General features: G+C 44.2%; 1 protein-coding gene across 1 annotated transcript in view; it reads left to right on the forward strand.

Annotated features, from left to right (window-relative positions):
* Window positions 1-12825, forward strand: part of USP46 (ubiquitin specific peptidase 46) — a 65591-nt gene that overhangs the window by 11366 nt on the left and 41400 nt on the right. Inside the window, exon 2 of the mRNA XM_008516310.2 lies at window positions 12062-12142. Coding sequence (XP_008514532.2) covers window positions 12062-12142 — 81 coding nt within the window. The remainder of the gene's footprint in view (window positions 1-12061; window positions 12143-12825) is intronic.

The raw sequence follows: 12825 nt of genomic DNA on the forward strand, positions 1-12825 counted from the left end.
AATTCTTGTCAATATTTGCAGTTTCTTTTGCTCCCATTCAGAGGTATCTTTGCATATACAAGCGAACATGTTTATATTTCTCCCCTAGTTTTTAAAAACACAAATAGTACATATACTAATCTGTCCTGATCTGCCCCTTGCTTTTTGTCTCTTGGAGGTTGGTCTGTGCTAGTATCTGAAGAGCATCCTCCTCCTTTTTTTATGGCTGCAGAGTATTCAGTTGCTTGAATGTATTGAATTCACTTAACCAGGCCCCCACTGTTGGGTGTGAAGGTAGTTTTTCAGTCCTTGGTTTTTACAAACAAGGCTGCAGGAAACAATTTTGTCCATACGTCATTTTGCATGTGTGGGAGTATATCTGGCCACTGACTTCCTAGAAATGGATTTGCATTTGTAACTTTAATGGGTTTTGCCTAATTGCCCTCCACCCACAATATATGCAACTCTTGTTGCCCACAGCCTTGCCAAAGCAGTATGCTATCCAAAAACCTTTTGATCTTTGCCAGTCAGGGGAAAAATGGTGTCTTAGTATATTTTTAGTTTGCATTTCTCTTATTAGGAGTGAGCTGGAGCAGCTATTCACACATTTAAGAAAACAAGCTCAATTTCATTTAACTGTTTTGCTGTTGGCACTTATGTTCAAAGTCTGTAGGGAAGAACCAGTTTTATTTTTATTTTCAATCTGTCGCAGACAGATATTTTTGTAAAATCAATAAAAAAGAATTATTAGCAAAATGGAATAAAAACCCCAAAGATACATAAAATGCAAACTCCAATTTTTTATTACCAAATGACAGAAAATTACTCTATCCATTCGTTATGCACGTTTACGGTTTCTGAACCAAGCTCGTGGCAGTGTTAACACTTTGAGTAATATTGTTCTAAAGACCTCCTTGCTCCAGCTCTCTTCTCCCATTGCCATCCAGTTTGGGGATGGGAGAAGACAGCACAGACTTTTATACTTTATACATTACAATCAGTATATTACAGGATGTTTTCGTTACATTAGAATAAAATATCTCTGGTGGTGCGATACAGTCACGTGCTGCATGATGTTTCGGTCAACGACGGGCCCTGTGTATCTTGGGGGCCATAAGATTAGTACCATAGAGCCTAGGCGTGTAGTAGGCTATACCGTTCAGGTTTGTGTAAGTACACTCTTAAGATGTTTGCACAGTGATGAAATTACCTATGGACACATTTCTCAAAACGGACCTCTGTTGTTAAGCGGCGCACAACTGTACTGATTCTGAAAGGCTTGCTTCCGAAGGGCAGGGATGCCACACAAACCCACGCAGGCAGTTCTCCCACGCTGTTAGGAGGGGATACTGGTGTCCTGGATTTCTACTGATGAAGACGACCTCAAGCTTGAACTAGAGAGAGGGGATGAGGGGAATGCTTGAAATCGCCCTATTAGTCAAATTTGCAGAGTTGGTCTTTTTGACCTGAGGCTTTGCCAGGATCCCGTGCTCCCCGTGCTGCTTTTCAGAGAAGTGATGGGAGGGGTACTTTTGGGCAAAGTAGGAGCTTAAGAGATCTCATAATCGAGGAGGCATTTGGTGGCTTTGCAAAACATTGGATTGGGAATGATGTTCCTCTAGCTCACTGAGTTTACTGACTGTGGGTGAATATTTCCTCCTTCTCCACTGTCAGCCAGAAGACAGACACAGGCCCAGTATTCTTTGTTCTGCTTTTGAGTTGAAATTTTATCTTCGTGTGAGGACTTTGTTATACTGTCTCTAGACGTGGGGAGAGTTGTTTTACGAGCCACAGTCTCTCACTGTTCTTTACACCCATTAGATATCCCAGGGTCGTCTTTCTTCAGTAGCAGACATTGTTACTTCTATGTTATGATCATTAAATGAAGTCCTGTTGAGGTTTTTTCCAGTTATTTCTTCCTACCCAATATCATACCAGGCATGGAAATGACATGCTCTCATGGTGCAGAATGCAAGTGCCCTTCAACTGCCTTCCTTGGGTGGCTGGCACTGTGGAAGCCTGGAGAGGCCTGGGAGGTGGGTGAGCACTCTTGGACCGGCAGTTGGGGTTGTAGTGTAATAGTATTAAAATCGTGAGTTCACAGCTGACCTCTGCCTCATAGAACCCTTGACCTTGGCAAGTTTCCTAATCTCCGTTCACCTCATTTCTCTCACCTATAAAATGGGGGTAGAAAGTCCCCGTTAGTGATTTACCCTGGAGGGAGAGTTTTGCTCATCGTTGCTCTGTGGGCCTGGGTGACCTGTCTGCTGTCTAAGCAGCGCTGGCATCCACAACCACTCTGAGTATTGTGCGCCCAGTGGTTGGGTAACTTGTGACAGCCAGCAGCCAACGAAGGCATGCTCAGAAACAGTCCTGGCTCCCTGCCCAGTCCCTATGTCTACAGCGAAGGAATTTCTAAAAGTATGAATGAAAAGCTCATCTCCTCTGACTTGTGGTCAGGAGCTCAGACTCTGGAACAGAATGGCCTGGGTTTGAGTTGTGGCTCTGCCTTTACTGGCTGAGTGAGTTTGGGCAGCTTCCCTCCATGTCTTCATAAGGAGAATGGGGATAATGAGTATAATCTGCCTTGGATTAGTGGACAAGATTAAATGAGTATATAGACGTAAAGTTCTCTGAACAACAAGTGGCACACACCGCTTACCCTGCCCATGCTTCCCAAGTTAGTCAGTCAGCAAATTTAAGTGCCTTTTATATGCCAGATGCTCTGCTAGGTCCTGGCAGACCAATCAGATGTAATCCCTGTCTTTATAGAGTTCATGGTCTAGGGGAGGCATTGGCAAACTTTTTAAGTAAAGGGCTAGATTGTAAATATTTTAGGCTTTGTGGACTGTGACAAGTACTCCATGCTGGTATTGTCTTGTGAAAGTAGCTACAATAAGTGAATGATTGTGGCTGTATTGCAATAAAACTTTATTTATGAAAACAGTTGGTGGGCCGGATTTGGCCCGTAGACTGTCATTCGCCAACCTGTAGTTCAGTGTTCAGAAAACATGTTTAATAATCACAAATAAGTGTGTTATTGCAAATTGTGATAGATTTTATAAAGCTGCATACAGGATTCTGTGGGAGGGAAGGGTCAGGAAAGGTAGCTTTGAAGAAGTGACGTTGAAGCCAGACGGTGAGGAGGCGGGAACCAGAGGAGCCGAGGGGGAAGAGGAACAGAGAACTGGCTACACTAGTTCTGAGTCAGGAGGCTCAGAATTGCAATCTGCATTTCTGTCTTTTGGAGGTGTAAGAGAGATTTTGCAGCTGTCTTTGGATGAAAAGTATTGGTAATTTTTTTCCTGATGTATAATTTATGACCATTCGCCTGTGTCCCTTCCCCTGCCGTAATCGCAACACTGAGAGATGAGCTGTGTTAATATATTAACACATATCGTTTTGCATACTTCTGGTGGGCTCTCTCTCTGTTCCCTTGTTTTTGTTATATTATTGTCAGTATCCAAAACTTTAGAAGTCAAGGGAGTAAGATTATACGTCATTCCCTTATTAGGTGTAAAATGGTTTACTCCTTAGAGCTCATTTTTGCTTTTCAATGCTGTTTTTCTGCCTTTGTAAACAATATTATTTTCTTTTCCTATTTGGCTAAGTAAAGATTCACAACCCTTGAAACCATTTTGGAAAAAATCTCTTTTCCTCATGACTACATCTCAAGTTTCTCCTGACTTCCAACTTCAATTTTACATTTTCTTTAAGTAGGTGGAGCATTCTGTGGAGATTTTACAGGAAAGGGTATGTGTGTTCCTCAGTCTAGAATATTTCAGGGGCCCCTCACAGGTATTCGTTCACCTGTACAACTCTGTGACTCCTTCAGTCTCTTCAGTTCTTGAATTCCTGCAATTCTGAGATTCTGAGGGGACTCTGCATCCTTGAGAGTCACTATTGTGTAGTGGCTGGGAGCACACACTCTAGAGCCAGCTCATGTGAGTTCAAACCCAGTTCCACTACTTAGTAGCTGTGTCAACTTGGATAAAGTTATTTACCTTCTCTGTGTCTCAGTTGTCTCATCTTTAAAATGGGGACAATAATGGTATCCACCTCGTGGGGTTATTATGAGGGTGAAAATGAGTAAAATACACATCAAGTATTAGAGCAGGGACTGGACACAGTAATTGCTATTTATGTGTTATCTATTATTATGATTACTACCGATGATGTCTGGGGAACCACTGGCCTTAATTCCTCCTTAACCATCCTTGAGTTCTGGCAAGCGGCTCCTGACTCATCCTGAGATCTTGGGCTGCATCTCTTCATTTTGCTTCACTCTCTCTGTAAGGCTGTAGGGATGACCGTTTGTCATCAGAAGTCTAGCAATACTAGTCCTTTTGAAAACTAGCCCTTTATGTCCTTTTGTACTTTGAAAACACTTGATAAGTAAGATAGCCTTTTGAACACAGACCTAAAAATGTGGTTTTAGTAACAACATTCACCTCTGCTGTCATATATTTTAATTCCTGGTTTATAATTAATGACTGATTGTCTGGGTACTTAGAAATCCTTACATGTTATTTTTGGCCTTTCCTGTGTCCCTTCTCTACTTTGTATAAACTTGAAAGAGAGGCTGCCTGTCCTAGGATGCAGAAAAATGGGCCGCCTTGGGGTGATCTTGGGCAGGTAAGTGTACTTCTCCGCGCCTTGGTGTTTTCATCTGTGAAATGGTCCAGCTGATCTCCAAGGACCCTTCCTGGTCTCTGGGTTTTTTGTTTAGGCTCCCCCATATTATTGTAATGTTCTCATTGGTTTTTATAGACTTTGCAATGCCATCGTTCTGATTATATCATCCCCCTGAGCCAAGATCTGTCTCCTTCTCACTCTTCAAAGGAAGAAATTCTAACATGTTTTCCTTATAAATTGCTTTTAAAATTGCTTTAAAAAGAAATGCCTTTCTATTCCCATCTTATGCATTTATGATGCATCCTTGCCGACTTGTTGTTGTTTGTTTTGTGTTTTTGTAGCACCCCCTCGGCAGTCACAGGATTGCTCTCGAAAGTGCTTTGGAGAGCTAGCATTACAGTCTTCTTGTTGGAACTTGTCCCAGCCCAGATTCTACTTTTAATAAAGTGGTGCATTGTTTTTCAAAGGTTACCAAATTTTTTACTGATGGCAATAAGAACTCTATGTTTCCTATACCTCCAGACCCTGTGATTTGCCGCCATAGGTAACTTTTGTTCAGCATCTGGTCATGGAACGATTATTTTCAGTCCCTCCCTTTCGCCCTTTGTGTCACTGTGCTGGGCCTAGCAGTCAAAGCGCAGGCTCTCGGGATTGTAATGCACCTTGCAGTTGACAGCGTGCAGGTCCTGTTCCCTGTTTTGCTTGATTCTTTGCCACCCTGAGCGATAGGCAGGCTGGATGTCGGCAACCCCACCTCTCAGCCAGGAAACTAAGGCCAGGAGAGGGGAAGGGACCAGAATCAAAGGGAGGTCATACTGGGGGGAAAAAAAATGGCCAATACAGCGCTGAGGTGTGTACTGTGGGCCTTTGATAACTGGTCTACAGGATGTTAGTTTGCTAACTTTTTATTAAACTTTTAATGACAAAAATAATATATACTCATAGTAAAAAATTCTAACAGTTGAGAAGAGAAAATGAAAAGCCCCTCAGTGACCTCCTTATCTTCCAGCCCTACTCCTAGACATTGGTGACTAGTGTCAATAATTTCTCATTCTGAAAGGGGTCTCCATTAAAATGTAGGCATTGAATGCGGGCCTGGTCTGCTCTGTTCACCTTGTGTCCCTCAGATGTAAGTAGTGCTGGGCACAAAGCAGGGCTCAGTGGCTGTTGATTGAATGAATGACGGTTCCAATATTGTCCTGCACATTGGTACTCTCTAACATGTGTTTCCTTCTCACTGTATCTTGGACAAGTGTTCATAGCAGTAGCTATAGAGCAACTTTACTTTTTTAAATAGCTACATGGTATTCCATCATATGGATTCCTGTAATTATTTAACCAGTTCAAGTTATTTCTGCTTTTTTCTGTTACAAACTTTGTTGTGAGGACCATCTGAGACATTGACTGCTAGATGTTCCCTCATATCCTTCCATTTCTAGTTTTAGCTGATGCTGGCTGCTCAGGTAAATACCACATTTGCCAAGCTTCTTTGCAGCTAGGTATAGAGGCCATAGAGATGCTGTGAGTGGGGAGTAGAGGTTATGTGTTCTGTGGGTGTATCAGTTTCCTGTTGCTGTTGTAAAAAATTGCCACAAGCTTAGTGGCTTAAAATGATGCAAATTTGTTCTCTTTGAGCCCTGGAGTGTCAGTAGTCCTAAAATCCAGGTGTCGGCAGGGCTGCGCAGCTTTCCAGGGGCTCGGGGAGAGAATGTGTTTCCTTGCCTTTTCCAGTTTCTAGCAGCTGCCTGTATTCCTTGGCTCACGGCCCCTTCTTTCATTCAAAGCCAGCAGTGTAGCATCTTCAAATCTCTCTGAACTCTGCTTCTGTCGTCCCATCTCCTCACTGACTCTGATACTCTTGCCTCCCTCTCATGAGGACCCGTGTGATGACACTGGGCCCACCCAGATATTACAGGATAATCTTTCCAAGTCAAGATCCTTAAGTTAATCATACCTGTAAAGTCCCTTTCACCACGTAAGGTGACATATTCATAAGTTTCAGGAATTAGGGTGTGGACATCTTTGAGGGGCCCCTTCTGTCACAAGGACTTCCTGAGTGTAGGGGTGGTCAGTGATGAGTTCCTGGAGAAGGCCGCTAGGGTACAGCCAGGGGAAGCAGTGGGGGAGGAGCGTTCAGGTGATGGGTGGGAGGGAACTTGAGGTATTTGGGGACTAGAACAAAGGCCATTGTGAAGGCCAAGTGTAGGAGGGAATGAGTGGCCAGGGGTGATGTTGGAGACAGTACTGGAAACCACTGGAGGATTTAAAGCAAATTCATATTTAGAAAGAACACTTTTGCTGCTGTGTTGACAGTGAGGTTAGAGGTGGGGTAGGTGGATGTTGGAGGCCACTTAGGAGGCTGTTGTAATTCAGATGTGAGATGCTGGTGGCCTGGCCTCCCTGGTGGTAGGAGATGAAAGAGAAGCAAATGGACTTGAGAGATTTACGGAGACTGGATCCATAGGATGCTGTGATGGATGGGTGTGGAGCGCAGAGGGGGATGTTGGGCGTGAGACGAGAGGAGGGTGGCAGTCCTTTACTAAGTGGGGAAACATTAGGAAAAGATTGGATTTGAGGGGAAGGGAAAGTCTAGTTTTGAGCAGATTGATTTTGAGGGCCTATGAGACAAGCAGGTGGGAATGTAGGCCCTCATCCAGGCTGAGTGAGCTCAGAAGTGAGGTTTCTGGGATGAAGGTAAAGAGTTGGCAATGGTTGGCACATAGCTGCTGATTGAAGCCATGTGAATGGTTATTGCCTGGAGCCAACAGAGAGGGAGGAGTGCCCCGAGAAAGCTAACAGCTAGAAGCGCCCCCTGGAGTTGGCAGTGTTGGGGCTCATCAGGGATGAAGTGGAGTAGAATCCAGAAGGGTCTGTTTTGGGGAGAGATTGGAGGTGAAGAAGTCGAGACAAATCTTAAAGGATATTATGGAAAACTTCAAACGGATCGTGTTAGTTTCCTATTGCTGCTGTAATAAATTACCATTAATTTAGTAGCTTAAACAATACAAATTTATTATCTTACAGTTCTGGAGGTCAGAAATCAGAAATGGGTCTCCCTGGGCTGAAATGAAGGCGGCGCAGGGCTGCGTTCTCCCTGGAGGCTCTAGCGGAGAGTCTGTTTTGCCTTTTAAGTTTCTACAGGCTGCCCGTGTTCGTTGGCTCCTGGCCCCTTCCTCCATCTTCAAAGTTAGCAAAGGCGAGTTGAGTCCTTCCCGCATTGCATCACTCTGATCTATGGTTCTGCTTCTATCTCCCGCTCTTAAGGATGCTGGTGATTACATTGGGCCCAACTGGATAATCCAAGGCAACCCCCCTATTTTAAGGTCAGCTGATTAGCAAATTCAGTCTATCTACAACCTGAGTTTCCCTTTGCCATGTAAGGTGATATAGTCACAAGTTCTGGGGATTAAGGACCTGGACATCTTTGGGAGACTGTTATTCTGCCTGTACATTACACATATAGTCATGTACCATATAACAACGTTTCAGTCAATGATGGACCGCATATACAATGGTGGTCTCATAAGATTGGTACCATAGAGTCTAGGTGTGTAGTAGGCTGCATCATCTAGGTTTGTATAAGTACACTCTGTGATCACACAGCAATGAAATTGCCTAACAGTGCATTTCTCAGACCATATCCCCATCATTAAGCGACACATGAGCATATGTAAAAATATAAACAGAATAGTATAATGAGCCCCACATACCCCTCATTCAGCTTCAACTACACAATTTTGTCCCCAGCCCCCACTTCTCCCCTCTAGATTATTTGAAACAAATCTTAGAAATTATCAGATTCATTTGTAAGTATTTCAGAATAGGCAGTTGTTTAAAGAAGCTTAGCTGTGAAGAGAAGATGATAAACAGGCTGATAACTGGGGAGACGTGTGGGAGAGTGTGTATGTATGTATTTTTTTTTTAAGATTTTTTTATTTTTTTCCTTTTTCTCTCCAAAGCCCCCCGGTACATAGTTGTATATTCTTCATTGTGGGTTCCTCTAGTTGTGGCATGTGGGACGCTGCCTCAGCATGGTTTGATGAGCAGTGCCATGTCCGCGCCCAGGATTCGAACTAACGAAACACTGGGCCGCCTGCAGCAGAGCACGCGAACTTAACCACTCGGCCATGGGGCCAGCCCCTATTATGTATTTTTAATATGAGAGACACTTAAGCCTGTTAAATTCTGATGGGAAGGATATAGCAGTGGAGGGGACACTGGCCTTGGACCAGAGAGAGATCTCCATCTTTAGCCCAGGGAGGCACATAGGTTTGAAGGTTTGGGAGTGCAAAATTAAGGGAGTCCCTCTCTGCTAGTTTAATTTTTCTTTTCTCTGTTGAGTGGGAAAAGCAAGAGGGGCAAAGATGTTGAAATTTTGAGGAGCTTGGGGAAAGTTGGAAATTGTCACTGTGGCGTGCAGAATGAATGCAGTACAGAATTGTTGTTGGAATGTGGGACGTGTTGAAGGCCACTTGAAGTTGGTGAATTGTAGTGAATCCAGTCAGCTTGGTTGTGACTTTTTTCCCACCAGCATTTCACATCTGTCTGGATGTATGTTCAGAGAAGGTGAATAATTTGGTTCCTACTGGGTTAGTTTTTTGCCATGCGGCATGACAAAAGGACAGGGTAAAGGGTGTTTATAAGAGCAATTGGAGTCATGATCCATAGACTCTAAACTGAATAAGAAGGTAGAGGAGTGAGAGGTTCCTGCGAGGTTTAAGTGTAGCTGTGATGCTTAAGAAGCAGCAGGCAGAGCCGAGCCTGGGTGGATTGTAGGGTCTTGACCAGATCCAGCATATATCTTTGGGAGTGAATAGCTGAAGTGGGGTGGAATATAACAAAGTGGAGTGGAATAAAAAACAGTTGGAAAAGAGGACATCGAGTTGCTGAGAGGGCAGGGTGGGAGAAGGCTCCTCCACATGGGTATTGAAACCACCCAGGATGATGGCAGGAGATGGGGTATAAAGGTAGCCCTTCTGTGAATGGGGGGTCAGCCAAGACGAGGAGAAAGGAAGGGGTATGTACAGCGCTAGGAGGCACGGGCTCAGAATGGCAGGTGTTTTGTCAAGAGGGTGAAGGGGCGGTGGTCTGGAAGCAGCACTGAGGACCAGGGACTGGCTGACCTCCCCTCCTGACCCTCGCAGACCCTGTGTGTATGCAGGTGTTATGCAAGAGAACGAGCAAGCTTGACCTGAAGGCTGGCGAGGAAGCATTGATCTCAAGGAAGCCAGATCTCACAGAAGACACTGTTAGCTCACTTTCTTCTTTCTCCGTGCTGCATTGTCGGTGCTCCCCTCATACTGCCTCCAGGGTCCCTGTGTCCAGGGTGTTTCTCTTAATCACTGCTGCCTGGGTCGCTGTCCTTAGTATGAATCCACCCCCCGCCCTATCCCCGCCAACTCCCCCTCCAATGGGAAAATATTAAGACAGGTAGAAAAAAGCAGACTCAATGCAAGAATACCCAAATAGCAAAAATCATGGATTAACTTGCATATATGGCTACCTCATAAAGAAAGATTTAATGAGATCTGTCTCCATGTGCTATACTTTTATATCTGACATTCCTCCTGGGCACTAAGCCATATATTCTAATGTTGCTTCAGAAATGGCTATGAGTATATTTAATACACATTATTTATGTTGATTTATGATTAAGATGTAGCTTTATTGAAAAATTTTAGTGATTTTTGTCTATATCTTAAAATACTGCTATAGTATAAGTATTATTTAAAAAATTCAGCCTTGTACACAAGGGTCGCATTATTGTGAAGGCAATGAACCCCTCCCCGACCCCCCCCAAAGATAACGAAACTGTTGTACACACAGACGACCAATGAACTCAGTCCCAGGTGATGGGTAAAGGAATTTCGATTGGTGGAACAGGGTAATGGCTTATATTATATTGTGATAAGGGGATGGAACGTGCTGTTTCTTCTGTGGTTCTGTTTGCTTAGAATTGGGTTATTTTGCATTTAATGTTTGCTCATTGACACAAGACCATTTTGACTGGTTCTCAGCCTACTTTTTGGCCATTTCTTCCTGAGACAAATGCTAATTATAGGAGTCCAGAATAAGTAGCAGCAGCAGATTTATTTTTTATAAAACGTAACGGGTTCTTTTTCTTTTTAAAATACCTGTCTCCCAAATCTTTGAGATTCCGTGAGCTGTGAGTCTTCCACAACGGCCTGAGATCACGAGATGGTTGTAGAATGATGGTGGAGCTGCGGGTACACGTGGGGCCGGATCCTACCCACCCCAAAACTGCTTACCTTGTCGGACTGAACTTTGGGCACTTTTCCTAATCCCAGCAGACTCGGCCAGGCCTTGGGGAGGAATGGTAATCAGTGTGCTGTTGCCTGTGAGCACTTGGCCCTTAGCGGGGCTCAGTAAATGGTTTTGTTTGACTGACTGCTCCGCATAGCATTTGGTTAAGACCTTGGGCTCCTGAGTCTGACTCCTGGGTCCGAGTCCCACCTCTGCCACTTACTGACTGTGGTCCTTGGGCAGATTCTTAACCCTTCTGAGCCTTCAACTCCTGTCTGTTAAATGGGGATTATAACAGTACTTACCTTATAGGACAGCTGTGAGAATAAATAGCATGGTCCCTGGCACATAGTAGGAGTACCCAGTAACTGTTACTGTTATTACCACGTTGGAGTGTTAAACTTGGGTTCGTGTGGCTTACTCATTTGATGCCTTTGAGAATTGTTAGGTTTTAGATTGTATTTCTTTGTTATTCACAGTATCCCTTGGACATTGCACTTTCTCAGTAAAGCTGTGGCTGTCTACCCTCTGCCCCTCCCCCATGCCTCTCCTCCAGCCCCTACTCGCTAGAGTCCTCACTCTCATTTCCTACTCTGTTTTTCTCCACCACACTTGTCACCTTCTGTCCTTGCTGTTTCTTTCAGGCTGTCTTCGTCCACTGACGTGTGAACTCCGCAAGAGCAGGGATTCACGTCTGTTTTGTCTACTGTTCTATCGTCAGAGCATAGAACAGTGCCTGGCACATAGTGGGCACACAATAAATCTTTATCAGAATTAAGAAAGTGACTTGGAAAGTGGTGATTGATTCTGTACGCCACCAAGTGTTCTAAACGCTGTTGCAACTGTCTGAACTTAAAATGTTTTATTCAGGAGTTCTTGGTGCTGGTTTGCTCATTTGCCTATCTCAAACCTCCTTTCCTGAGGGGAGGTGATTGAACCCAGATAGAACAGGTTTGAGGGGATGAGTAAGTTGGCTGAGGAGAGGAATAAGGCTGACACTGTTCACTCATCTGCTGGTTTGGTTCTGACGCCTGCTCGTCCAGCACAACCATCACCAAACACCTTGGCGATCAGGGGAGTTGCTTGTCACTATAGTGGACTTTTTCAAGTTATCATTCCACTTTCTTGTCTCTGTTACACGCAACAAAATTTGTGTGTGTGTTTTTTTTTTTTTCTCTTTTAGGGCACCAATGCCTCTGCTCTGGAAAAAGACATTGGTCCAGAGCAGTTTCCGATCAATGAACACTACTTTGGATTGGTCAACGTAAGTATTTCAAAATGTATTACTTTTATCCAATGTGTTAGAATGCTTGAAGCACCTCCGCTGCCGTTTTCATCATTTCCAATTTTTAAAGAATTGTTCATGCTCCTGAGTTACTGGAAGTGGCAGATGTTGGGGAGGGGCAAGTGTAGGCCAGTTTCTGAAAGTCTGAGTTGTCCCAGATAAAAGGATACAATGACTGCATTATTGGGTCAGGCTCTCATTTTTTAGCCCCGTGCTTTAAGGGATTTCCTTTGCACACAGAACTTTCAGTGGTTGTATTAGCCTTTGTGGCCAGATCTGCTTTTGTAAGTTCTCCCTTGGTCATCTCGCTGAGCTCCTCAGGCAGTCTTTGTTTCAGTATGCATCAGTGCACCCGGAGTTCTGAAAGTGTTACCAGCTCATCACCAGGACCTGTTTAATGGTATAACTCGGTGCTGGGACCTGAAGCAGGAGCAGGGTGTCAGGGAAATACTGAGACCAGTTTATCTCAGAGTTCCTTGGCCTCATTTCACCTGTGCTTAGCAATGGCTCGCTTGTATACGGCCAGACTTAGGGCTCTGCATCCTGGATAAGTTGATATGAGCAAGGAGTAAGGCAGTGTTCCTCACCGGCCTCCTGAGCTTTCCTTCCTTACCTGATCTTCTCTCTCTGGGCTGGAGGTTGTTTTTGTCTTTTGTTTTTTT

The sequence above is a fragment of the Equus przewalskii genome, chromosome 3 (assembly GCF_037783145.1).
Source record: "Equus przewalskii isolate Varuska chromosome 3, EquPr2, whole genome shotgun sequence".
Lineage (NCBI taxonomy): Eukaryota > Metazoa > Chordata > Mammalia > Perissodactyla > Equidae > Equus > Equus przewalskii.